The 27,843-nt window shown below is 45.8% G+C and overlaps 1 protein-coding gene across 4 annotated transcripts in view; it reads right to left on the reverse strand.

Annotated features, from left to right (window-relative positions):
* Window positions 1-3,639: 3,639 nt before the first annotated feature.
* XPNPEP1 (X-prolyl aminopeptidase 1) overlaps window positions 3,640-27,843 on the reverse strand; it is a 46,306-nt gene continuing 22,102 nt past the window's right edge. For 3 of the 4 annotated variants that reach the window (XM_030569018.1, XM_030569019.1, XM_030569021.1), the window contains 11 exons: window positions 23,564-23,653; window positions 19,361-19,411; window positions 17,791-17,849; window positions 16,847-16,924; window positions 15,816-15,887; window positions 13,164-13,224; window positions 10,956-11,025; window positions 9,069-9,242; window positions 8,063-8,139; window positions 7,142-7,240; window positions 3,640-6,391 (listed from right to left, as the gene is read on the reverse strand). In XM_030569018.1, the coding sequence (XP_030424878.1) occupies window positions 6,263-6,391; window positions 7,142-7,240; window positions 8,063-8,139; window positions 9,069-9,242; window positions 10,956-11,025; window positions 13,164-13,224; window positions 15,816-15,887; window positions 16,847-16,924; window positions 17,791-17,849; window positions 19,361-19,411; window positions 23,564-23,653 (960 nt within the window). In that variant the 3' untranslated portion in view covers window positions 3,640-6,262. The remainder of the gene's footprint in view (window positions 6,392-7,141; window positions 7,241-8,062; window positions 8,140-9,068; window positions 9,243-10,955; window positions 11,026-13,163; window positions 13,225-15,815; window positions 15,888-16,846; window positions 16,925-17,790; window positions 17,850-19,360; window positions 19,412-23,563; window positions 23,654-27,843) is intronic. The other variant, XM_030569020.1, reaches the window with a different exon arrangement.

Genomic DNA, 27,843 nt, shown 5'->3' on the forward strand with positions numbered 1-27,843 from the left:
AATGCAATCACACAGTATGTCCTTACTGATCCATAGCCTTGTACGTAAGCTCGTTGGTGAACCGCATACATGTAACATTAAGTAAGCTCCTTGTGTTTGTACAGCATCTACCATCATGGAGTCCTGGTCCATGATAAATAAATAAAAATATTAAGGATCAAAATTGACCTTTGGCTCCAAAAAAAACCCCATAGTCCTTTAATTAAATGAGATACGGTTGCAGATCTACCCCATTTTTAATGGGGACGCTGACAGCCTGAAGACGAGCTCTGTGTAAGTTTGAAAACTTGTCCCACTCACCAACAGACGTTGACCCACAAACATATATTACCTCCCCCCAACTTGTCTCTCTAATCTCCAGGGACAGGCACAGCTACAACTACCCTGCATGGCCACACTTTTGACATTCCATTCAACAGAGGGAATGGTGCGCGCGCGCACACACACACACACACGCACACACACACACACACTTCATTGCAATGTCCTAGATATCACCACATCCCAACAGTTAACGAAAGTCTTAATTCTTCATTAACATGCATGTGACGTGACCTTGATTTTTCCCATCTACAATGTTGTTTTTTTTCAAAATCCTTAACAATTCTCCCTACAGTTTTTCACTGTGCATCTTACAGTCCTGGCCCTTTAAAATTCCTTCCATCTTGCAGGGTGAATTCCACTGAATACCACTCAGTTCCTGTAAAAACAGGAGGAATTTTAAAGAGCCAGGACTGTATTAAAATCTTCCTTCCTGGACTACTATAAAATGGGTCCTGGTTTTTTTATGCCAAATTTGCAAGAGAGAAATGTCTTGGCTGTTTTTTAGTCTGTGTGCGTCTGTTGCATGCCAAATTTAGAATAATTTTAACAAGCTGGATAGAAGAAAACAAATGGATCTTGATCTGAGCAGCTTGCTGTTCTTGTGGGCATCCCCAGAGAAGATGGAAAGCCAAGAAGATAGCTCCTTATTTTAATTGTTGCATTAAAATCCTTCCAGGTCAGTACACAACTGTTAATAGGCAACTTAATTAAACATCAGCCCAGTTCATTTTTATACTCTCTAGAGGCTCTTGTTTCATTTTTCTCTTATTACTACAGTAACTTCTATTAAAACCAAAGCCATGGGGAGTTTTGTCCTTATCATGTAAAACACGCTTAGGAACTACCAATGGGCATTCTCATTTAACTACCTCAGCAGATTCCCCAGCCTCTTCCTGCCCTAGAGCAAGGCAATGTGCCTGATCTCATACACAGCGCTACACTGTCTTGCCCTTAGACCCTCCAGAAGCCAATTACACCCCTTTGTTGCCATTTGCATAGAAGGGCATTAGAGGAGATTACATTGGAGGAGGAAGGAGGAGCTTGTGGAAAAATCCCTGGTCTAGGCTTCCAGAGAGTTGGGTTCAATTCCTGGCTCAGTTGCAGACTCACTGTATGACCCTAGTCAAGTCATTCTGTGTTTCAGTTCCCTGTTTGTAAGATGGAGGTAATACTCTTGGCGGGGCAATTGTGAGGAAAACAATCCATTGATGATTATGAGGTGCTCATGTACTATGGTGAATGGGGCCATGTAAGCACCAGGCTAGAATGTGCCACTGCTCATTATACTGAATTCATTAGTGTATTTAAATTTAAAAACTGAAACCACCCCGCTCGAGTCTACAGCGCTCCTGTTATCCACCAGTGCCCCGCTCTCCCAGTTCCATGGAAACCCTGTGCATCAGCACCTCCTCATTCAACCCCCTGCTAACAACCAGCAAGAAGTGGGATGCTTCAGAAACAGTCCCTGTGGTATGCCCTGTATATGGAAAGCCCCTGGCAGCTCTATGTAATTTAGAGAGGGAATTTGCCCCATATGAACGCAACAACTTACGATCACCTTTGGGCCAGTCCCTAGGAGAGGTTCACTAGTCAGTAAAATGCTCAGGCAGAGCAACTATTGTATATAAAGTGGGGAAGCCAGCTTCTCCATATTTCCTCAGTTCTCTGGAATGATGCCATTTTGTATCCAATTGTATAAGGAGTCCTCAGCTACTTTATCTTTTTCAGCCTAAATGCCAAACTCACTTAGATGGATTTGCCAAGGAGCTCCTAAATCCCACCATTCTTGGACGCATTTGGCTTTTTGAGGTCTATGTGGTCTAACTAGGGCCAACTGCTGCCTTGGGAAGTGACAGATTTAATAGTCGCGTGAGCAAATATTGGAGTTCCCATTGCAGGTGAGTTATGAGCCATTTACGCTCCAAAACAACTGAATTTCGCCACCGCCAGGGCCACTTAAGATAAGAGTGAGCAGAGGGCAGGATTTCATAGGAGACAGCTACTCAAACACTTACAGGCTGTCGGAGCTCTCTGCCTGTGATAAATGAACACGAAGCTTCTGACTCAAGGAGAAATGATCTATTTGTCTGAAAAACCTTGGCTAGCAACCGGCATGCTGCCACTACTCAGTGCCCAAGCTCCAGTCATGATTTTTGATTGAACAGACACACCTCTGGGGATTTTCCTACATGAAAAACAAGCATCTGCTCCTCTCATTAGATTTTCACTGGAAGGGCAACGAAAAACTTTATGATCCCCGAATGCAGTTGGAGAATGCCTCCAGCTTGCTAATATTATTACTACCCCAGTAGCACTACTTTACACAAAGGGCGCCAATGCCTCAGCTGATGTAAATTGGGATTGTGCCATTGAGATGGTGTAGCCTCAGTTTACACCAGCTGAGGAGCTGGCCCCAAAAGCTTGAGTCATATGGTGCTATCGATAGCTACGCAAAATTACCCATTGACTTCAATGGGTGTGACACTGAGATGCCCTCAATGCCAAATGGTAGAAGGCTCCCTCCCCACAACACTGTAACTCACATCACACCCAACACACTTATAGGGCTTGTCTACATTACCTGCGACAGACAGTGATCGATCCAGCGGGGGTCGATTTATCGCATCTAGTCTAGACACGATAAATCGACCACCAAGTGCTCTCCCGTAGACTCCGGTACTTCACCAGGGTGAGAGGCGCAAGCGGCGTCGATGTGGGAGCGTCAGCCATCGACTCACCGTAGTGAAGACACCACGCTAAGTAGATCTAAGTACATCGACTTCAGCTACGTTATTCACGTAGCTGAAGTTGCGTAACTTTGATCGATTCTCCCCCTAACCCCAGTGTAGACCAGGACATAGCCCCAACACGCTGTTGCCATAATATGTAGCTCCAAGGTGTTGTGTAAGGTACCATGTGTAAACTGGGGACACGCTGGTCCCAGAAGTCATTGTGTGCTATATGTACTTGTGTACAAAGAGCTACAGATGTGTGCTGGAAATACATTTGAAAAATGTGTTTGGGCAGCAGTGCATAAAGCCAGCCGACTCTACACAAAGGAATGTGTATTTACCTGTCTGACCAGATTGACTACTGGCAGAAGACAATGAAAGTGCATTTACTTAAAGCCATCAAGCTAAACACACGGGGAAGATGCTGGCTAATATACTGATTGTGTATTAGTTATAGTGATGAATCAGAAAAGCCAATTAACAGTCCATAGTTTGGCAGGGTTCTGCCTCGTGATCAGAACCAACAGTATTCGAGTTATGACAAGGACCCTGTGTGCACAAGAGAGACAATCACACTTATGAAATTGGTTCTGGCCTTGTAATAGTTTTATTAGCACGGGTAGCAAAAGCACAAAGATATCAACCCAGAAAAGTAGACAGAGATTATACAGAATGGTCAAAATGTCACGCCTCTGAGCATCCATGTACTCACACTAGCCCTTGTGGAAAAACCTGATGTGTTAGTCATCATTCTGAGCACCTATCAGTGGGCGGCATCCTGGCGTCTCCCCAGGCACGCTGGTTAGAACATAGCTTTTATAATGTGTTACACTGACCCCCACTATGCCAAATGCATAGTCAGTAGGGGGGGTCAGTCCCTTTGCCTTCTCTGCATTTCATCACCTGACTAGTATTGGGGTGACCTTGTATCATAGGTAAGGATACGATTCTGTCATGGAGGTCATGGATTCTATGCCTTTCCAGGCTCTCCATGATGCCTTCTTGAGCAGGGCGGGAGCAGCTGTCACTCTGGGGCCGCCAGAGCACTGGACCCAGGACTGAAGCAGGAGCTGGAGGTGGGTCAGCATTCCTGGGGCTGGAGCAGCGGCAGGACTGGAGCAACTGCAAGCCCCTGGCAGGGCTCTATTTGCCCCTCCCCCTTCCCAAGATATTTTTAGTAAAAATCGGGGAAAGATTATGGGCTTCTGTGAATTTTTGTTTATTGCCCATGACCTGTCCCTGACTTTTACTAAAAATACCCAGGACAGGTTCTTAACCGTACCCAGAGATTACTGGGCCTTTTACCTCAAGTTTATTAGCATATACAGCAGTTAGTTACTATGTCATGCTTGTGGTCAGACATCTGCTGATGTTCCTAACTTAACAAAGCTAACGCTGATACCAAATGACAACTTGTGGTTACTGGCCAGCAGTTTAGCAACACTTATAACCTCATGCTGTGCTATAGAGTCAAATATGAGTTACTCATGTCAAGTCATTAGGCCTTTGTCCTTAGTTAGTTTGGCTAAGCTATTGTCTTTACGGGCTTAGGGCCCATATACCTATTTACATCTAGGTTTAAGTGAATTTAACACTCACTCTAGGGGACAGAATCTGCACCCTAGGAAGCCGCCTTGACTCTTGCAACAGAGACACTGGATTTTGGGTAATATAAGGGGAGCAAAAGGACCTTTTAGTTATACAGCACTGACGGGATACTGAGTCTATGAAAGTTGGATCTCTTAGTCTGGCAGGCTAGGGCTACTGGTAACTTGATGTCAGTAAGACAACTGCTTAGGCAAAGTTTGTAACTTGCTAAGATAAAATGTTAATTATTAGAGCGTGCGCTTTGGTTGGTTTTTAACCATACCTGTCTTTTATTCTTGCTTAGTATCACCTCAATCTCTGTTCTTTGTTAACAAACTGATTCTTATTTTATTACAAAACCATCTCAGTGCTATGCATTATAACATGCGAGTCTTCAGCTAATCTTATAGGCTGACGAGTGCTCTGTCTCTTCGGATGTAGCAAACAATCATTTCTGTGCACGTCCAGTGAGAGGGACACTGCAGGGAGACGTCTCTGGGGAACTCTGGCTCCCTGATTATTACTGGCAAGGCCAGGTTTAGACTGACACAGTCTCAAAGAGTTTGCTGGCAAGGCAGACAGGCTGGTGTGTCAGAGAGGTGACACAGAGCTTAGCAGCAACAAAATGCTCCCTTGAGATGGCAGAGGGGTAACATAGTGGCTCACAGTTCTGGGTGTCCTGAGCATGACATCTCTGCAGGTAGTCAATATAATACGAAGGCAGACTGAGCTGGAAATTGAGCTACAAACACAATGTATTGTGAAAGCCTGTTAGGTTTGTGTCCACCTTAGCTGTTTGCTTTAAACACCTACCACAGGAACGGCTATGATTCCATGACACTGTACTATCATATACTGCATTGATTGGCACTATGGAAGTAGACAGACCAGTACTATAGCCTATGGGCAGGCGGTTCAGCCATGGCGTTTTGCATGCACACACCTCCCTAGGGTTTTGTCTGCAATGCTGTGCAGAGATCTGCCACAAAGCAGAGTACTCCTATGATGTTTCTTAACACCTGCCCCAACTCCAAGTACAAGGAAAGGTGTGTCTATTTATTTCAAGCCCATGGTGGGTGAGGACGGGGCTTGGCCCTGAGTTTAAAGGCCAATTAAATCAGTTACACCTCTGACAGAGACCAGAGAGACTGAAGGCAACAGAGCAAATCAGGACTCTGAAGCTTTTATTAGCTGACCAGAAACATAGGCTCGTCAGTGTAACAATTAACGTCAGCAGTGTATTGGCAACTGGAACCCAAGAATGGAAAACCACTGGGTTTTCACAGTGATAAACCAAAATGTATAAAACACTCCAGTTATTGTCTCCTCGAATGATTGTTTCAGCAAGGCCTGGACTGCAAAAGCAAAAGATTTCACTTTTGAGATTTGCTCATTATCAGAAAAATTGTTCACAGATGGAATGCTCCTGTCCCTCCACAAAGGAAAACAAAAGCTAAACAAATAGCCCCCTTCCCACCACTATTTCCAAATGGTTATCAAAGGCTCTTTCTCAATCCACATTCATTTTTCAAAACGAGGGGCGGGGGATTGGAGGATTTTAAGGTTGAATGGAGTCTAACTGTCACCATGTAAAAAGTTATTTAAAAAAAAAGTTGGTCTTAATGCATTTTGGTGATGGGCTCCGTCTCCCTGATGAGCCACTGGAGAGCCTCATGTCGTCCTTGGCTCTTCAGTTCTGCCCCGATCACCTCCCTGCATTTCCGGTGGTAATCGTTCACCCAGTCGCACTAGAGAAAGGGACAGAAGCAACATTTAATACAAATCAAGAAGCAGGGGATGATCTGTTCAGCCTGCACTTTGCGTGGGCAACATCATCAGCTCTCAGTGGGGAACAGACCGGCTGATTAGAGGAGAAGGCAAAAGGGCCAGGAATATTTAGGAATGGCTTGTAATTGTGGGTGTCAAAACTGAGGCACCTAGGACCTGATTTTCAGAGGTGTTGAGGCTCCTCCATTTGCCTTCAGTTGGATCCGTGGCTACTTTAGCATCTCTAAAAATGAGAGCCTCCAACAAAGGCAGTGGCCACTTCTTAATACTTGGGCCTGAGAGCCCTGCAGTCATTACATACACTGCCTTGAACGGGACTATACACCTAGGTATGGGCTACCATTCTGGGCCTGAAGGCCAATGAAGATACTGCATGGAACAAGCCAGCAGAAAAGGGAATGTGGGTGGGGCTATTGGTCAGGAGAAGGTAGGAAGGAAGAGTGGAGAGGGCGTGTACTGGAAAAGAGAGGGAGGCTATTCTAGGTGTAGGGGGGCAACATGATAGAAGGGCTGAAGCAAAGGAAACAAAGTGGGGGTAGCAACATGATAGGGCTGCAGGTAGCGTAGGGAGTAAGAGGTGAGTCAAGCAGAGATTAGTTTAGGTGAGCTGCCAAAGTCACACCACCATCAGAAGGAAGGTAGCCCTATGAGACCAGATCCTTCGGCCCTTCAGAATGAGTCTGCTCCCCTCCATCTACTACCTCCCTTACCTCTTTTTGTGTCAGTAAAGGGACACTGATCATTTTAGTCTGGATCGGAACCAGGGTTAGTGGCTCGAAAGTCAGGCTCCCTCTGTTACTGAAGTTATACTGCAGAGGAACGAGGAAAGACACCATTAGTCACTGGACACTGCTCCAGTGGAATAGGAGTGTCCTGTACAACCCCGGTGCTTGGCGTGGCTTACACATGGTTCAGAAGGGAAAACATTTAGCTGGCGTTCCACAAGTGGCAAGGCCTGACGTAAAGCCCACTGAAGTCAATGAGATCGTCTTGTAGAGGGCAGCTACCTGGAATTGCTCATTTTGGCATTTCTAGTGACATTTCATCCTAAGAAATTCAGCAGACAATTAAATGTTCCTTTTTTAAATCACCTGGGTTTAATGAAAGCATAATCCCCCCAACCAGGCAGGTTTTGGTGTTGAAGCAGACTATGTCGACTCTACCATGCCAAGGAATCTCCAGCTGGGGGGGGACCCATTAGCTTTACAACCCCACAGTGACACAAAGAGGCTGGAATGCAGAGACTCTAGCCCTGGCTCTCCGGAGCAGAGAGAGGACATTTAGGGGGAGTGTTGTGCAGATTTTAACCTTGCCTGACCTTTTCTAGTGAGCAGTGCAGATCACAGCAGCACCAGCATTGTCCTCATTATATCTGTTTCCAGGAAGAGACCAGGTCTCGGTCTTCATTACGGAGAAAAGTCCTCATACGTTTTCCCCGAGTGAAACTCTTGCAAGTGCAGTAACCCAGCCTTGTGGGAAAACTAAACCTGTGGGTACAACTGCCTGCAATATTGACCTGCTTCCAGTTCCAGGCTTTTCATTCAAAATCCATGACATATTTGTGTTTTTACAACCACCAACTCATGGAGAAGTGATAAGGTTCTTCTTGAGCATGCTCAGAAGTCACTCACCTTGGTTTTGGCAGGGATCACGAGTACCACATTTTCTATGCGGATCCCAAAAGACTCATCTTCATAATACCCAGGCTCTGCAGAGACAGACAATAATCAGCCAATCCCTGCCGTGTAGCACAGCCATTTATCACAACAGGTGAATTTCCTCCTGGGGCTTTAGTTCATGTGCATAGCTAAATAGTCTGGACATTTGGCATCCACGGAGAGGAACAAATTTCCCATTCCATCTAATCTGCATGTAGAGCCAAAGCAAGGTGACAGGCTGAGTTCTCTCAGACAGACAGACTGCCCCAGTTTAGGCAGTCACCTTCCAACTTCAAGAGAAGAATACAAAGTGTGTGTCACGTCTGTTTGAATCACCGGAATTCTGCAAACACTACTAATCCAGTTACTACGGGCCAAAACATCCCACTCTGTTTTAAGAGGTGCCCATTGTACACAGTGCCCTCCATGTAAGGATCTCAACTTAGCAAACTTGAATGAATTTAATCTCACAAACCCTCTCACCCCCGCGGGCAGGGTAGCTAAGTATTATTATCCTCATATTTTACCACTGGGGAAACTGAGACATGGAAAGGTTAAAAACTGCCCCAAGGTCATACAGACAGTCAGCGGATTAGGTCCTATAAGTCCTGCTGCCCATTCCTATGTGGTCGCCATAAGACCATCCTTCCCTTGAAGAATGGGAAAATATGCCTCTCAAACTGGTTTGCCAGCAATACCTCCATTGACTTTAACTGTTATAGTGCTGTACACCAGGAGGAAGTAAGAGCAGAATCAGGCCTGTAGTATCACAATAGAAAGACAGGGTCTTAAGACACCTGACCCCAGGTATAACCTGATGTGGTCTCTCTCTAGATATCTTGAACAAGGAATTACCTGGCAACTGGAAAGGCAGGAAACGTCCCTCCACCCCCACTGCTTTTCAGATTTGTTCCCTAAGCAGCCTGTTAACACAGCAGTCCTCATCTGATTACAAAATATAGTCAAGGACACTAAATACCATCAGAAACTATCATGCCAGCTTCCAGGGGTTCATCTGCAAAGGTTTTGTAGCTGATGCCACATGGACCCTCGTGCACATTAAGGAAACACCCAACTCCGTGTCCTGTGCCATGCAGATAATCCAAACCACAGTCCCACAATGCAGAGCGGGCAAAAGAATCCAGAAGGTGACCTGCAAACACCGGTGAAAGAGAGAGACATTTAGAGAGGGCTCCAACCAGCTGCACACAGTCAGTCTTTGACAATCACACCTGCAGATCTTACCACGGGACACAGGAGCATAAATGAGAGAGAGAACCAAGTCACCGGCTTGGTACAAGTTATAAAAGAGACCTGTAATGGGATATAGTGGCTCTTTAAGAAAGGGAGGAATGGGGTCCAGGCTAGTCCGATCCAAATACAGTAGTCTCAACCAAAGACCCTGTGGGACAGCAAAGGCCAATGTGAGGAGAGAGGAAATGCTCCTGAAGGAAGACTGAGTCTTGGGGAGAAGGGATGACTATTTATTTTAAGAGCCCGAGGTAAGCTTTTACTGGCAGGGCGAAGTAAGGCTCCTCTCTCTCCCAGTCAATCAGTCGCTCAACCAATCAAGACAAAAACCCTGGAGAGGGGGACATAATACTCCCTGTTCTCATTATGAGGAGGGGACAAGACAAAGGTCGTGTCTGCCAGTCTGCCAATAGACCTTCAATCCTGAGAGGAAAAGGGGTGACCTGGAGTGCCCTTCCCAGGCTGGGGAAGATAGCTAGAAACCACCCCCTTGCCTCCAGAACACCACTGGGAAGAAGGACTTTTGCAATCAAGGTTTTTTTGCATTTGAGGTAATTTCATTGTGAAAGATCTTTGCGGCCAGCCTAGGGGAAGCTGGACCAGGTAAATATGAAGTGCTTACTGTGAACTAGGAGAGAGTGTCTCAGGGCAGTGAGACCACCATCAAGGGTAGCAAGCCAAGTCTCTTCCCAACTACAGAATTCCAGGGTCGACATCCCCTGGCCTCTCATAAAAACAACCCGCACCAGCCCCCAGCTCTCTCAGTAGAGCATCCAGAGGCTGAATGCCCCTGCAGAATGCTCATCCTCAGAGGGGGTCGCTCTAGGTATACCAGAGGCAGAAGAATTGGGGATGGGATTAAGAGGACAAAATGCCCTTCCCTCACCCTGGTACACACATGCCTAATAGTTCCCTAGAGCACCAGAATCTGGGGTTTGACTGCCCAATGACAGCATCCAAGTGCGAAAATCTGGCCTGTATTTGCATCAGAAACGCAAACTGAGCCCAACTGAAAAAGAGACACCTTTGTTGAGTATCTTATTTGGGACAGAATAACACTGCAAGGAACTGGCTGCTGTGTGTGTGCGCCACTGCCCTCTATTGGAAGGAATCAGAATAACTTATTTGTGTGTCATAGGCCCTATACTGCTGACACCTAAAAGAGATTCTCCTTTAGCTTGAGATGAACACCTCTGCCTTTGATGCAGGCAATCTGAGATCTCTGCTTGCTAAGGCTGTGGCCACATTATACAGTACCCAGACAACTGTAAAGTTCTAGGTGGACAGTGATTTGTTCCTCTGTAACTCAGCGATAAAAATATTACACCGGTGGAACTAGAGAGAAATACAAATTCCCTTCACTCCAGCCCAAGAGTTTCATTGTCAAACGGTGTTAAAGGAGCTAGATCAATAAATATGATGCAATGTAAAGATTATACAAGGAGATACAACTAAAGACAAAACTTTTCTGTCTGCCGACTTCATTTGTATCTGTCAAGCATAATATTCTTGTAAATGGTCACATGATTCTCCAAACACATCAGTCGTCCGGGCTCCCATCTGCTCAGAACAATCTGCAGCTACAGAACAAAGTGAGACAAAGCAAGCGACCAACCTTTAGTTCCGTTAGGGAAGATGGCTGCACTCACAGCTATATGACCCTTCAGGACGTAGGTGAAGCACTCCTGCCAACAAAAAGCACCCGCTGAGTAAAGTGAAGATAAAAAGCAACCTCCCTCTTCGCTTTGAAAACAGGATTGCATGTTCTAGGTCAGCAGAGCGTTACAGAGGCTCAGCTAAGACCCATAAAATAAGTGATGCAATAGCAAAGCACGAGAACAAAGATACCGACTGAGAGAATCAATAATGACTACGGCCCTACCAAATTCATGGTCCCTTTTGTAAACTGCACAGATATTGCATTTTAAAAATCTTGAATTTCATGGTTCCAGATATTTAAATCTTAATGTCACACTGTTGTAACAAAACATGGCAAAATATAAACATGTAAAGTCCTTAAGACTCAGCGTGTTTCAAACTGAAGGTCCCAACCCAAAAGAGGGTCACAAAACTATTGTGGTGGGGTCACAGTATTGCCGACCTTCTGCGCTGCTCTCAGAGCTGGGCGGCTGGAGAACCGTGGCAGCTGGATCGGCGCCCAGCTCTGAAGGCAACACCGTCACCACCAGCAGCACAAACATACGGGTGGTAATGCTGTGACCCCCCCCCCCACGCACAATAGTCTTATGACCCCCTTTTGGGTCAAGATCCCCCGTTTCAGAAATACCATGTACTTTTGTCTATTTTTACCCTATGCAAAAGGCCAGATTTCACGGGATAAATCAGATTTCACAGTCTGATGCATTTTTCACCGAGTGCCAGGTAGACAACAGTCTTATGACCCATCAGTTATATAAACCATTTTTCCCAACAGCAGGCAAAACAAAAAAAAAATCTCATAACAGAAAATGATGTCAAAGAACAAGTCAACATCCCCTGACAGTCCTATGTCTTCAGCGTGTTGGAAATAGCTTTCCAGTGGTTTGAAAGACAAGAAGTGATGCATTGAACCCATATGGCAATTTATGCACCCTACCCACTGTAATTTTAAGATGTTCTATTTTATGAACTTTTTGATTATATGAACGCGTGAATAGTTCATAAAACAGGAGCTCTACTGTAAGTACCCAGACAGACAGGCCTGGTATAAATGCAAATTTGCATTCATTTTAACTAACGATGGAATTTTAAACAGATTTAATGGCATTGCTGAAATCCCAGTGTGAATTCTCTGATATCGGTTTAAAACTGGCTTATAATAGCATACGCCAGTTTTAAACTGATATAAGAGCCTCTGCAATGGAGGAATCAAGCTTCCATGGATGGCAGGAAGGGGTTAATGGGTTCCAGAAAACGTAGTCAGCCCAAATGGGGCAGGAGTCAGGCTTCCAGGGAGGGGTTTAGAGCTGGGCTCAGCTGGGGAAGGAACAGGCAGAGAGAGAGTAGATGTGGGCAGAAGGCTGGCTAAGGCCAGGGACTTGTACCTAGAGCTGTCTTCACAGGGACTTGGATCAACTTACCAACACCGCTCAGGGGCGTGGATTTTTCACACCTCTGAGCGATGTCGTTAAATTGACCTAATTTTCTAGTGTAGACCAGGCCTAAATCTCTGTTGGAGGCTGGGCGGAGCAGGGGAAGACCAGCTGGGAAACTGAGGCTGCATGGATAGTGTGCCACACAATGCTGACAGGGGGTGTTCTGCTGAGGATGTGCTGTAACAGCATATGCACACAGAGCTGATTTTTAAACCAATTTAACTGGAACCAGTGTGACTCTTTTGTTAGACAAGCCCTTGATGCCACACCTCACCATTTGAGCTTTGTTTTTGTAGGGTCAGTTACCCAGCAAGGTGGTTTGGACTTTAGGCACATTGCCACTGAACTTTTCTGGGGGACGCCAGATCATTTTCTGGATGGGAAGTGTGGATTCTGAGATGGGGAAGGTGCTGTTCTTTATATTTTTTTAGGTTACATTTTGGGGCTCTGAATCCTGACAGCGTTCTTTTTAACCACGAATTGTTTCCAGGCAGTCCTATGGCCTATACAGAAGGTCAGATGAAATGATCACAATGATCCTTTCTGGCCTTGGAATCTAAGAATCCTCGTCAATTTTATTAGCAAATGGATGGTACAAAATAAGTCACTTTGACTCCACAGTTACTACTTTCATATCATTTTTACCATTTTTTTCCTTAAAAAGTAACAATCATTTAAATATCTCTAATACCGTAAGCCTGCTCTCCAAACACAAGATGTCCAATTACCTTTTCGTAAGCCGATGGGGTGCCAAAATGCATCGTCCGAGTCACATCCGTCGTGCCATCCCTTTGAAACAAGAGCAAATGAAGTCAAAGAAAGCAAGCTCCAACAGAGGGGTACATCTTACCCCAATAATAAAGCTGAAACGCTAGTCACTTCCAGTAACTGAATCAAAGCGTTCAACACCCCGATTTACGCAGGAGGTCACACTAAAGGATCATAGAGGTCCTTATCTATGAGTCCCTGAACACACTGATGCCCTGTATGGAACAGCACTGACTGACATTCAAATGTCATGTTTCATCCCAGCGCATTTCTCAAATTATACACCTGGAGTGCCACGAAAATGCAACTAATTCCAGAGTGAACAGCTCATGCACAGCATGCTGCTCAGTGGTGCTGAGAAGGGCCCATTACACGTCATTTGTATCAAGGGTGGTTTTGAAGCAGACCAAATCCACAACTGCATTCTTGAAGAAAAACAGATGCATACATGACAGCTAATGGCTGCAAAAAGACACATAAATCCCCTTTGACCACGGGATAAATCCTAAGAAGTGAGTAATGATTGGGGCTGCCCAGTTTGAGACCCTCAAACGACCCTGATTTTTCAGAAAGTGCTGAAGTCCTGCTCTCTGAAAATGAGACCCCATAAGGTATCTCAAGTTTGGCATTCAACCCCAAATCACTAGTTATTTCTGAAATGTCAATCCGTACGCACACATTTGATCCTGGCCCACACAGGTCATACTCCTAAAGCATTCAGGATTTAACTTCTCAGCAGTGGCAAACTCAGCATCTCTGCCCCAATACTGTGCTAAATACCATCAATGTCTAACTCATATTTTATTCAAGGGGCTGCTTTTCACTGTGACACTAAAGGAATCGTTAATTAGTACACCGCGGGGGGAAAAGAACTCATAAAAATGATATCAAAGTATGTTCAAGAGCTTCCTTTTCAAAGCCCTTTATAAAGACTGCTAACAATAGCCAAAGCGCAAAAGAGACAATTCCTCTCAAAGGAGAGATCAGGTCCACCTCGCTCCCTTGCTGAACAAAAAGCCTTTAATCTATTTAGTTAGTGCTTGTGAAAGGTCCCGTGTAACAGCCGTAGGCCACCAATTTGATCCATCAAACAAGTACAGCATACACTAAGCCTCCTCAGCAGTATGGCTGGTACCTGAGCTACCTCTAGGGATCAGACAGGAATTCAGTCTCCATGACTCCATGGGGCATCAAGAGGCAAACATTAGGTTTCAGAGTGAATGCACAATAGTACTGCCCTCGTCCTGGACACGGCCCTCTGTAGGCATCATCTTAACAGTGGGCCGCAGGGTTACTTGCCCAACATGCCCTTACTGTGCTGCATAGGATGCCGGCTTCGCTAGTTGAAATGTAGGGGCAGGTCTGCGGGGCTGTAACTCCACCCTCCCAGGCATGTGAGTAGGGAACGGACAGGGATTTGATTCTGCCTCCAGGACACCAGCTAGCAGAGCTGAGACAGCTTGGAGGGTGAAGTAACCTGCTGCTGGCCAAAAGCATTAGCAGATGACATCCTCGCTGGGCCTACGGGGGAAATCAAAGATCAATTGTAACTATGAGTCACATCTCCCTCCCTGGTCTGCTCCTGAGCTAGCACAGCCAGACTATACAGGCAGCACCCTGACTTTCTATTGCAAGATCTTCTGAGCAGGGAATCCCTCTTTGTCCATTCTTGTGATGGGTTACATAAATCCCACATGGGCTGGGGAGGGTTAACAAGCTGTGGCAAGCACAATCGGCCCAACTTGGACTGCAGGAAGGGGCTGGAAAGGGGACAGCTTGCTCAGCTGCTGCTGGCTAGGAAAGAGAGCAGATCTCACCTGGGGAGAGGAGTCTAGCTGAAGCCAATAACTGAGTGGGACTGCGGCCAATCAGAGTCTCCCTGGAGAGAAGGCAAGCCAGACATCGCACTGTTTGGGTTCAACAGGAACCTGCCGATGGTTGTTAAGATAGGCCAGGGCAGGGGTGCCCCATCTGAGGGGAAGGAAGGGGCCTGAAAGCTGAGCCCAGAGGTCATGTGGATGGATAACCTCAGGGGGGCTCCCAGCTGGGATTCCAACTCCTTTTGGGAAGGTGATTTTAGACTCTGTTATCCAGGAAGGGGAAGGAGGCTTGAACTTTCACAGTGACCCAGCCAGAGGGCTGAGCCATAAGCCACCAGAGCATCAGAGACACGGAGGCAGAGACACAGCACCACTGTGCCCTGCACAGAGGCGATGCCCAGGGGGCAGCGACCTGATGACAGTTCTGTAAACGTCATACCAGCAAGCCCTAATAACGATAATGGCCCATTGAATCCTTTACGAATGCCAGCAAGGCCACCTATTCCTTTCACAGCCCAGTGACCCCAGCTAGAGTCACAGTGATGGCCTAGAAACTACTTTCTTTTTAAACAATACGGTGCAATTTCCCACCACACTCGGGACACAGAGACAAGACCTGCATTGCAGCTGTTCTTTAAAAATAACAGCCCGTCAAGTTGTTTAGTCAGCACCAAATCTAGCCCTTTGCAACCTTCACCAAAGCAATTGAAGATTCCCGCCCTGCAGATTGCGCACTAAATGTTTCTTGATTCTAACTTGAAACAAGAGTTACAGCGACCCTCCTCCACTTACTTGTACTGAGCGCCGGAATCCAGGAGGTAGATTTCATTCCCAGACAAAGCCCTGTTGGTCTCAGGAACTGGCCTATTGAATTAAATGAAAAATTGTTTGTTCCCTCATTTCAACATTTCCGGACCAAGGCGGCTGTTGAAGGACAATGTCAGGGGCAAGTTCAGATTGGTCAGTTCCAACTTCTTCTCTGAATGCTGGAATTTGCACAACGTCTGAGCCGTGGGATGTGGATGAATGTACTCCGCTGAGTGAATGGCACATGCTCCTCTCTGCCCATTCTCCAACATGCGCCCCCGGCCCCATATCAGCACAGTTCCCCTGCCTCCCCCACTCCTTCCCCTCTTCAGAAGGAGCAAATTCCTAGACACTGCAGGCCAGGGAGTCCTGGTAACCCATCTCCCTGCACTCCTGAGCAGTCAGAATGAACCCCACACACACACGTACACTCACACACACTCATTCTTCCCTGCCTGTCGTCAGGAGCCATCTTGCTCTGCAAAATAACTCACAATTTCCTCACAACACAAGGAATCCAAATCATCCACCAGAGGAGGCAGCCAGGATTGGCCAACGTGCCCTCCCCTCAGAAAAAACTCTGCAGACCAAGGTTTGGCAGATGCTATGGTGGAAGTAGAGAACCTCTTCATTGCCCCAGCACAGCCATGATGATCCATTCCATGGGTTAAATTATGTATTGCCTTCACCTCCAATTCCAACTCAAACACTGGAGTGGAGTCAGGTGGATAGGCTGAGCCAGCCACCACCTGGGATGGTCCTCTGCTGGCCATGAAGTCCTGGCACAACATTGGCATCAAAGCACCAGCATCCCAAGTGGTGTGCTGAGATCCGTATCTCCTGGGGAAGGGAGCTGGGCCAATATAAAGCAAAAAAGGTGAGTGACAGGGATAGATTTTTCCTTGTCTGAACCAAATAATCTCACTCTTCTGTCCTCAGCTGCAGCACCGTGGGGAAGCAATGCAGGCTATTGGAAGTGCGTTTGCTGAAGAGCAAAGGGGCTGCGCTTCTCTTACTTGTAGTGAATGATGGCGCCATTCGGACCCGTGCTCGAAATCGTAGCAAAGCTCAAGTCGACAAAATCGGTCTGTTGGCTGAAAAGAAACATCATGAACATGCACATGTGAGTGAGAGACACGCACCAGAGCAGGTGGGTGTCCCCAGCACAGCTCAGATAATAAAACAGTTTCTAGCTAGCCAGCCAACCTCCCCAATTTCACCTCACCTCAAACCCTTCCCCTCCATAGAAAGACCAGGTCAGTCCCGCAGCCATCAGGACAAGCTTAGAGGTGGCTCTACTGTGAGACAGGAGTCAAGTAAGTTCAGCCCCTAGCCTCCCATCTAGCTAGAGTCCTGCCTTCTCCCAAATCGCCTGGCCTCCACACCTCCAACATCCTCCCCAGCTCCAAATCTCAGCCTTCAGACACCGCGCCTGCTTCTTACTCATTATTTATTTTCAGACATTTTTATAGCACCATCCCTGCAGTATCCAAGCACCTGGCAGACATTAATGGCCCCGATTCTCCACTATGTGCATGTTGCTTACAAGGCACAACTTGGCCTTAGGAGCCTGGAGAATCCAGCCCTAATGAATTTCCCTTCATGACTCCTCTGTGAATTGGGGAAGTATTATCATCTCCGTCTTGCAAGCTCACAAGAGCCTCCTGCCTCCCCGTGCAAATGTCATGACCCAGCCCTCCTAAGGGAGAAGCCAGTAACCAGCAGCAGAGGAAGGCAGGGAAAGGTGGTGAATGGGATCCAGTAAGGCAGGAGTTGCTCCTCCCAAGAGATGCTAACCCAGCAGCCACAAACCTTCTTTTTCTAGTGCCCAAATAAAACCCTAGGAAAGTGACTTGTCCTCTGATAACATGCATCACGGAAAGGGTAAATTAACACAGAATAAGAATCAAAAAGCCACCCAGAAAACATCCTGATGGAGGTTTTGGTTTTGTTTTTTTACCTGCGAAACTCCTCTGCTTTGTCCGCAGCTGATATTTCAGTAACAGATCCCTTTGGAACCTAATGGACAAAATCTGGGCTAAGTTATCAGGCCAACCATAGGCCCCGACTCTGTGGGTGTCCTGGGACTGGAGCACCTACAGAAAAAAAAGTGGGTGCTCAGCACCCATCGAAGCCCTACAGATCAGCTCCTCCTGCTTGCCAGCAGCCACACCAATCAGTTCATCCCCATCCCTCCCAGCGCTTCCCACCTGCCACGATCAGCTGTTCAGTGGCATGCAGGAGGCACTGGGGGCAGGAAGGGGAGCAGCAGGGGCAGGAAGAGGCAGGGTTGGGGCTGGGTCTTGGGGGAAGGGGCAGAGCAGTGATCAAGCACCTCCCAGGCACTGGGGAAGTCGGCGCCTCAGAAGCCAACTAGGAAAGGAAACCAGGAAACTATGAAACAGGCTCTATCTTTAGCCTTTACACAACCTAATCTTACAGGGACATTCACATTTTGGTGTTTTATTTCACTGCCCCCCGCAGTGATAGAAACCCAAACTCGGCAGCATTGGGCTAAGAGTGCCAGAGCCAGGAAGTGAAACTGACCAGTGCAGAATCAAAGAGTTTTAGACCCCAGTTTGCAAACAGCTACTGCAGCATGTCTTGACTTCAATGAGACTATGTATAGGAATAATGTCACATATGGCAGCAGCTGTTTCTGAGACTGGACACTACACTGAAATGTACAAATTCAGAACAAATAATGGTGAAAATCAAACTAGATTTGACCAGTGCTTTCCATAATCTGTGGTTTTTAGCATTAATACTTATCTGCATCTAAGACGCTAATAATACACTTATGGAAATATTATTAAAACACATAATACTTATATATAAAAGCTGGCCATGCTCAGATAGTGCCTTTAGCCACAGATCTCAAAGCACTTCACAAAATATATGGTCACTTTTATTTTAATCATTTTGGTGGGGTGGAAATGGAGACACAGATGCAGTTATTTGCCAAAAGTCACACAGTGGGCAAATGGCAGAGCAGGAGACCAGTCACATGACCTAGGGCAAGGTTTACAAAGGTCCTTAGGCATCTACATATGCAGACACACACCTAGTGGGATTCACAAAAGCACAGAAACAGGTTAAGTCCGTGGGACTTAGACACCTAAACTGCCCTAGCCACTGGGCAATACAGATTATCTTGAGACTTTCCCCATAACACTGCACTGTAACATGCGACACTATTATACGATCTACTACACCAGGTCAGCAGGCAGACAGTATCTCCGCTATTAGACCTGGACAGATCCTTCCTCACGCACTTAGGCGAGTTTGCCTAATCTGCCTTTTGGTCCCATTTAATAAATGTGAGCATGAATCAAAAAGCTCATTCCATCTTTGCTGGAAATCAGAATTAAATCCACAGCCTGAAAATCAGAGAAAAACAGGCGCTTTTTCTTCCTCTCCTAGTAGAACTACTCAAAAGAATATTCATAGTATTGAAAAGCTTATACTAATGCAAAATGTTATTATGTAATAAAATCCCTACATTAAAACATGAGAAATCAATACGATACCTCTTTCTCTAGCCAATTAAAGAGCTCACACAGAGCGACAGCATCTTTAATCTATATTAAAATGGGTAAAAAAGAAAAAGTAATTGAGTGCACGTAAGATTTATAAAGCTGCAATGGAAACAGTCTTTTTTATGCAAAGACAATTAGATATTAACACAGGGTACACTGACAGAGAGATGAGGTAAGTGGTCTCTAAGCAGTCTGTCTAGCCTCTAACCTCCCTGATTAATGCAAGCACCAGAAATTCAGACATAGATTCCAAGTCCAGAAGAGACCACTGTGATCATCTAGTCTGACCTCCTGTATAACACAGGCCATAAAACTTCCCCCAAAATTATTCCTAGAGCAGATCTTTTAGAAAAGCATCCAATCTTGATTGAATATTGTCAACAATGGAGAATCCACCATGATCCTTCGTGAATTGTTCCAATGGTTAATTACTCTCACTGTTAAAAATATACACCTTATTTCCAGTCTGAATTTTAAAGCCATTGGATCATGTTATACCTTTCTCTGTCAGACTGAAGAGTCATCATGTTGTTGTTAAGCTAAACAGACAGAGCTTCTTGAGTCTATTGCAATAAAGCATATTTTCTAATCGCTTAATCAGTCTCATGGCTCTTCTCTGAACCCTCTCCAATTTCTCAACATCCTTCTTGAACTGTGGATACAGTATTCCAACAGCTGTCACACCAATGCCAAATGCAGACAGAAAATAATCTCTCTATGCCCAATTGAGATTCCCCTGTTTATGTATCCCACGATCACATTACCCTTTTCGGCCACAGTGTTGCACTGGGCGCTTATGTTCAGCTGATTTCTCACCATAACCTCCAAATCTATGTCAGTCATTTGTTCCTAGAATAGAGTTCCCCGTCCTGTAAATACGGCTTACATTCTTTGATCCTAGACGTATACATTTCCATTCAGCCATATTACAATGCATATTGTTTGCTTGTGTCCAGTTTCCCAAGCGATACAGATCACTCTGCATCAGTGACCTGTCCTCTTCATTATTTACCAAGCCCCCAATTTTTGGGTCATCTGCAAATTTTATCAGTGATGATTTTATGTTTTCTTTGAAGTCATTAAAAAAAAATTAAATGGCAGAGAGCCAAGAACTGATCCCTATAGGACTACACTAGAAACACACTCCTTTGTCAATGGTCTCCCATTTACAATCACATTTTGAGACTTATCAGTTAGCCAGCTTTTAATCCTTTTAATAAGTGCCATATTAATGGTATATTATTCTAGTTTTTTAATCAAAATATCATGTGGTTCCAAGTTAAATGCCTTACAAGTGCCTAAGTACATTACATCTACTCTATTATTTTTATCAACCAAAATTGTAATCTCATCAAAAAAAGATAAGCTACTATAGAACATTTCTTAAATATAGAACAGAAATACTTATTGAACACATCTGACTTTTCTGCATTATTATTAATAATTCTACTATTTCCTCCAGTATTGGACCAATACAATTGATAGGATTATTTTTGTTTCTAATGTAATTAAACTCATTATTAGTCTTAACTCTGTTGGCTATTGATGTCTCTATTGTATCCCTTTGTTTCCCTTATCAATTTTCTACAATTCTTAGCTTCTGATTTATAATCATTACTATCAACTTCCCTTTCTTCCATTTGTTACATATTATTTTTTTGTATAGCTGCCTTCATCTCCCCTCTAAACCAGGTCAATTTTTTAACCAATACAACCTTCTTCCTCAATTGTAGCTTTTGGGGCATCTAGCAAAGTGGTTCTCAAATAAAATAAACATTAATAAAGCTTTGCAGGTGGATAGGGTCTCATCGCCAAGGATTGTGAAGCCTTTGGCAAACACTACCTATGCTTTGCAACATGCATGCTGTGAAGTATGGGCCTGAGTACATTTATCCCCATTTGTTGATAGGTAAACTGAGGCACAGCTAGATGAACTGATACATCCAAGACTAGCAAGAGGAGTCAGCAGCAACGATGTGACTAGAACACAGATTTTCTTAGTCTCGTGCCCCGGCTGTAGCTGCTCCTTTATTGTTCTCTTTTGATGTTTGCATATATGCAGGGTGACCAGATGTCCCGTTTTTAAAGGGACAGTCCCGTTTTGGGGGATTTTTTCTTATACAGGCACCTATTACTCCCCACCTCCTGTCCTGTTTTTTCACAGTTGCTATATGGTCACCTTCGGTATATGTCACCCCACTCCTGCTCTTCCCATCCAAGTGACTGCATTTCAAGTCCCTTTGCAACCACCCTGGATGGGTTATCAGTAGCAAGGATTTAACAGGGGACCTCTGGACCTAAAATGGTCGTCCTCTGTTGCCTGAGCAAAAGGAGTCACATACTGTAGCTCAAATACAGGAGCAGATTCATAAACCTCCATAGATGGATTAGTAAAAGCAGCAAAGAATCCTGTGGCACCTTATAGACTAACAGACGTTTTAGAGCATGAGCTTTCGTGGGTGAATACCCACTTCCTCAGATGCATGGGTATTGCATCTGAGGAACATGCATCTGAGGAAGTGGGTATTCACCCACGAAAGCTCATGCTCTAAAACGTCTGTTAGTCTATAAGGTGCCACAGGATTCTTTGCTGCTTTTACAGATCGAGACTAACACGGCTACCCTCTGATAGATGGATTAGCCACTTGAGGGGGATCGAGAGCCATTCTGTGTTAGCAGGTTCCACCTACTTACATGGACTGCTCCTGTCAGGTGCCGAGCACCCCTTCTGAGCTGGGAGATGAGGGTTCCATGCCTCTCAGGAAGATATTAGCACCTTGACAGACTGAAACCATGAAGAGTTTCATTGGAATACTATACCCTGTTTGCAAATGTGAAACAGACATGAAGGCCATGGGACTGCCTGGCAGTGCGCGCAGCAAGCATAGCTATGTTTGGAGAGTGCCTAGCACATTGTGGACACTGCTGGAACTAAGAATAATAAAATGGACATGGATGCTCCACGTCCATCCTAAATGGCATTACAGCCTGGGGGTCCCGGAGCCCAAAGCGGCATAAAATAAAGTAGATTGATGCCCAGTGCCTGACGGTTATAGATGAGAAGGCGACCTGGAGAAACAAGAGCCCATGATTTTCCAAAGCAGCCCCAGCGATTTTAAGGGCCCAGCATGAGACACCTTAAAGGGGGCCTCGTTTTTGTGAAGGCGGGGAACTCGGCACTTTCGGACAATCAGCCCCGTTTCAGGTGCGTCAACTTGGCCACCCAAAAATGGAGGCATCCAAAAGATTAGCCTCTTGTAATGGTCTGAGCCAGAGTATTCAGCACTATGGTTTAGAGAGTATACTTTTGGTTCCTTGTTTCTACCCCATGATAATGTTAGCCTGCTAAACCCAGGGTTGTGAGTTCAATCCTTGAGGGGGCCATTTAGGGATCTGGGGCAAAAATCTGTCTGGGGATTGGTCCTGCTTTGAGCAGGGGGTTGGACTAGATGACCTGCTGAGGTCCCTTCCAACCCTGATATTCTATAATTCTATGATATTAGTAGTTCATGATTGTACAGCAGTAATGCCTTAAGAGCCCAGTACAGATCAAAGCCTCATTGCACTGGGCATTGTATAGACATAGCAAAGGGACAATCCATGCTTTGCAGGGCTCACCTGCTAAATATGGGTCTGGAACGCTGTATAGTCCCCACTGAAAACACATACGGTGACCAGCACTTTTATACATGTTGTTCATAGCTTTAAAGCCGTCACTGGGGCTTTAAACATAGCGGGAAGGCTTGTATGTTCCAATGACCCTGCGAGCTCTGCCGGTGGGGATTTCAACACCTGGTAGGGTCTCCCAGGACAAAGGGAAGGGACCAGACAAAAAGCAGTGCACTGCTCTTCCGGGCTGAGGGTTGGCCAATCAGCCAATGCCTGGTCCTTGTAAAAAGTTAGGGTATAGAAATGCCCAAGGCAGCCATTGCAGCAAAGAGTCTTGTTTGTGTCCCAAGCAATGTCTGAGAGCACAAGCAGGATTCAGATTCAGAAAGCTTTAAAGGGGGCACCAAACAGTTAGGCAGAAGAAGTAGCAGGTGTATGACAGAAGGTTAGGAAAGAAAACATCCAAGGTATTATTTGCATCTTAATTCGACACGAGTCCAATTGAAACACTTCCCCAACCCTGAAAGAGAAACATAATCCCTGGCTCTGGGAGATGATCTGAAATGCACTCAGTGTTTCACTTACATGTGCTCTTCTCATGCCTTCTGTTTCGGCTGCGTTCTTCACAGCTTTCGCAATGCATATGGGGGTACACGGGGTGAGGTAGCGGTGAGCCTAGAGCACAAAGGCAGGGATTACATCCTGATTATTCAAACTGCACAATCTTGCATGTTGAATATCTTGGACTTTTGCATCACTGAAGTTTGTACTTTACAATAGCCTTCAAAGAACGGTCTTGTTCTGTGCCGATGGCTGCTGGTTAGCTAAACGCTGGCCAAAACACGGCAGAAGGATGGTCCCTGTTCTGAGGAGTTTACCACCTTCATTATAAATCAAAGAAAGAACTAAGAGCCAGGACAGCCACATGCAGTACGTCAGAACTGTTAGCTTTGAGCTCCACATGGGAAAACTAAAGCACAAAGAGGCTTAGGCCCAAATTTTCAACGATCGCCTGTAATCTTGGGTGTGCCCGTTGAGACACATAGGACCTGATTTTCAGAGGGCTGAGCACTGGCTGCTCTAACTGAAATCTGTGGTGAGCTGCATTCCAAAAACCAGGCCCTAACAGTTCGACTCTCCAGTCTTGTGCCATAAAGCAGCCTTAAAGCCGACAGAGGTGGCTAGTGGAGAATCTCCCCTTGGGCAGAACTTTCCGCTGGCATAGAACTGATGGAGATGGCTCCATCACCTCCCAGCCCAGCTGCCACTCATCCTCAGCCAAGGGGAAAGGGGGAGGCATGTTGAGGGAGACTAGAAGACGGAGGGGGTTAGGGTTGCCAATTTTGGTTGCATGTATTCCTGGAGGTTTCATCACATAACATCATTTTTAATTAAAGATTAATCTTTGATTCCTGCAGACGCTAGAACAATCCTGGAGGGTTGGCAATCCCAGAGAAGGTGTGGCAGAGGAGAGCTCTATTTTGATCAATCCTCCACTGGCACAACGTCCCCAAGGGACTTTACACCAATGCCAAGTAAAGACTGCCCCTCTGCAGATCTCACTTGTGCCAGGGCCGGATGACTCTGAATCAGGGATCCACAACCAGTTCCCTCCCACTGCCAGTCTCCACTGCGTCTGATCTATGCTTGGACATAGTAGAAAATCAAAGTCTAGATGGGCACCTGGGATTAATGGAGCCTTTAAAAAATTCTGTCAGAAATGACTGGCCTGAAGTCTCCCAGCAAGTCAGTAGCAGAGCTAAGAATAAAACCCAGGTCTCCTGACTCCCAGTCCTCTGCTCTGACCACTAGATGATTTACCATTCCCAAACACTTTACAGGAGCGGGAGAACAACTGCTACATTCTGAAGAAATAAAGTGCCGAATGCTCCTATGAAATTACATTTATCAGTCAGGATAGTCTCCAATCTATGCAGTACATCGGTTGACATTTTTAGATATATCGTCGGGGTATATTTATCTTCCGATAAAAGTATATTTATGCACCTTTGCGAGCAAATCTATACAGGGTTGCAAGTTCTGTGTTATATACGATGTTGGACTCCTGCCTGCACCAGCAATATGTGGCTTCGATAGAGGAGCGAGGTAAATCTACACAGTGCATCAGTGAGGTTTACAGCACTCTTGCTTGGACGTTCAGCTGATATACGTCGCACAGGACTGGGGCTCAGGACTCAGGTTCCTATGGTCAGATCTGCCAGGCACCCGAAGACTGACCTTGAGCAAGTCACTTAACTCTTTTTCCCCTTCCCACCCTTTGCCTGTCTTGTCCGTATGCTCTTCAGGGCAGGGGCTGTCTCTCACTATATGTTTGCACTGTGCCTCCCACAACGGGGCCCTGATCTGAGCTGAGGCCTCCAGGCACTAAGATATGTAAGTTAATCAATAATCATCATCCTAAATTACGTATTACGGGCCAGATCCTCAGCTGTATAAACTACCATAACTGCACTGCCGTGGCAACAGGGGGGCTATCCCCTTTAAGTATAGTACAAATTAGGGTTCAACCAATCCCTGTTCCAGGGCATGTCCCTCTAAGGTTCCTGGGATTTTGGAGTGGACAAAGGCCTACAGAAGGGCAGAGGCAGGTGTTGGGAGAGAGGTGGTTTGTCCTAGGGAACAGCTAATGCTAGGGGGAAACCCAGGGTACTATTTCTTTAAGAGACCAGGACCCTTGTAGTGCAAGGTGGGGCAAGGATCCCCTCTCTCCCAGCCAACCAGGACAAGCCCTGGGAAGGATAATGGGGAGACACCGGCAGGGGAATGAGTGCTGCCCACTGACTGCTCCCAGTCTGGTTTAAGGCTGCAGCTGACTGAAATGAGCAGAGCCTTGAAAAGGGACGCTGGGGGACTCCTCAGCCCAGGAGGAGAAGCCTGCCTGAACAATCAGCCAGATTCCAGCAGCAGGGCTGAGGGACTCCTGATCAAAGGAGAAGAGGGATGGGACTAAAAGGGTTAACGTCTCTGTATTTGGAAGAGAACGAACGAAGGCCCCACAAAAAGGCTCGTGTCCTCTGGCCTGAGTCTCAATCATTGCAAAGAACTAAAGGGGGAAACTGAAGGCAAGCTGCCTGAAGGGCTATGCCAGGCCATGGGGAGGGAGGTGCTCTGGGATGGCACCCTGCTACAAATTTCAGCTGGGCTATTTCAATTTATCCAAGCTGAGATTCTGCTCCGCTATTTGGCAGAAGATATTTTCACTGAAGTCAACAGAGCTACACTGGTTTGCACCAGATGAAGAGTTGCACCCTTGCTTCTAATGCCCAAAATTAATGAACCCAAATATTCTAAGAAGAGGTGTTGGAGTGAGTTTTAGTACTTCGCAGCAGTTTTTCATGGCAGCAGCAACAGGCACAGAGCCATGTATCTGATGCCGTCGGGAGGCCAGGTTTGACTAAGGAAAGTGGCAGAGAGATTTATCTGTGTTACACATGTTCTACATCCTGATGATTTGTTTTTGTATCAGGCAAAGCACACACATTTCTTAAGAGTTGGCAGAAAGATACAAAGAGCTCCATCATATATAGAAGCGATTTGTTGCTGTGTAAATGATAAAGCTTTACAATCTCCCTATCTGTACTGACGCACAAAGAGCAGAGATGCAGCCAACATACATAATCAGATGTCATTGTCAGAGAAACAATAATACACAATACCTGTTCTCTTGGCCGCAGTAACTGGCACATCGAGCAGGGCAGATATTAGCTTGTCTATATAACTAAATAGACAACAAGCAGATACATCAACAGCCTTTACAGCTGGAGAGGTTTCTTTCAGAAGACACAAAACTTAGGCTGTTCTTAAAAATCCATGGCACTTTTTGCAGGAAAAGGGCCCTCAACCCTCGTGTCTCAGCCAAACTGCAACTTGAAGCCCTACCATGCAAATGCTCACTACAAGGTGTAGTCCCTTTAAAGTCACTGGGAACTACCCACAGCAGAGAGTGGCTGCAGGACAAGAATTAAAAATGACACCCACCCAGAGTGGTGGTTGTTGAGCACAATGGCTCAGCGACACAGAGGTCAATGTAGAGCCGCCTTGTAGATTATCCCATGGGATTAGTTACAGGAAGGGGATGGCTGGGACCTAGATAACTATGCGATTCTTTTTTAAAATCAAGTGATTATGTTGGTGAACGATGCCCACCGCAGTGATTCTGAGCATCTCTCTAGCCACACAACAGTGACAGCTTCCCTGACCACTCTGCTGCTATGTTCCAAGCCTGTTCTGAAGTGCTGGGAAACGACTGATTTCAACGGGAGCAGAGATAGGCCAGCACTAAGCACTTCTGAAAATCCCACCCAAGGTTTCACCCAGGCCCTCCACACGGGACCCTTCCACCCAGCTGATTATTCCAATGCCTCTTAATCTGATGTGGACAGGGCCACAGCCTGTCCGCGTGACAGCCTTAATAAGGGAGAGCATGAGCACAGTCGTTTAAAAGGAACACAAAGGCTGGGACAGGGCAGCAAGGGAGATTTTTCCATTCTTGGTTACCAGCACAAATCCATGATGGCTCCTCACTGTTGCTATCAGTGGCTGTTTGGTGGCCTACGTGCAGTGAGCGAAGGGTGTCTTCTCGTACTGATGGCAAATCACCCTCCCCACAAGCACCCTTGTTTTCAGACTCAGGAAAGGGGACCAAGGATTTTGTGGGTCTATAGAGGACTGAAGTACCCTCTGACAGATTTAAAGCACCTCTGAAAGGTGGAGTTGAGAAAGCTGCCCTAGCTCTATGGATATGTAGGTGCTCTGATTCTCTGAAGAGCCAGGTCCTAGATGTCCTACATTGTTATCTGTTACCATCATGAAAATTACTCTTTTTTAAATCTTCACCCAGTAGT

The sequence above is a fragment of the Gopherus evgoodei genome, chromosome 7 (assembly GCF_007399415.2).
Source record: "Gopherus evgoodei ecotype Sinaloan lineage chromosome 7, rGopEvg1_v1.p, whole genome shotgun sequence".
NCBI classification, from domain to species: Eukaryota; Metazoa; Chordata; order Testudines; family Testudinidae; genus Gopherus; species Gopherus evgoodei.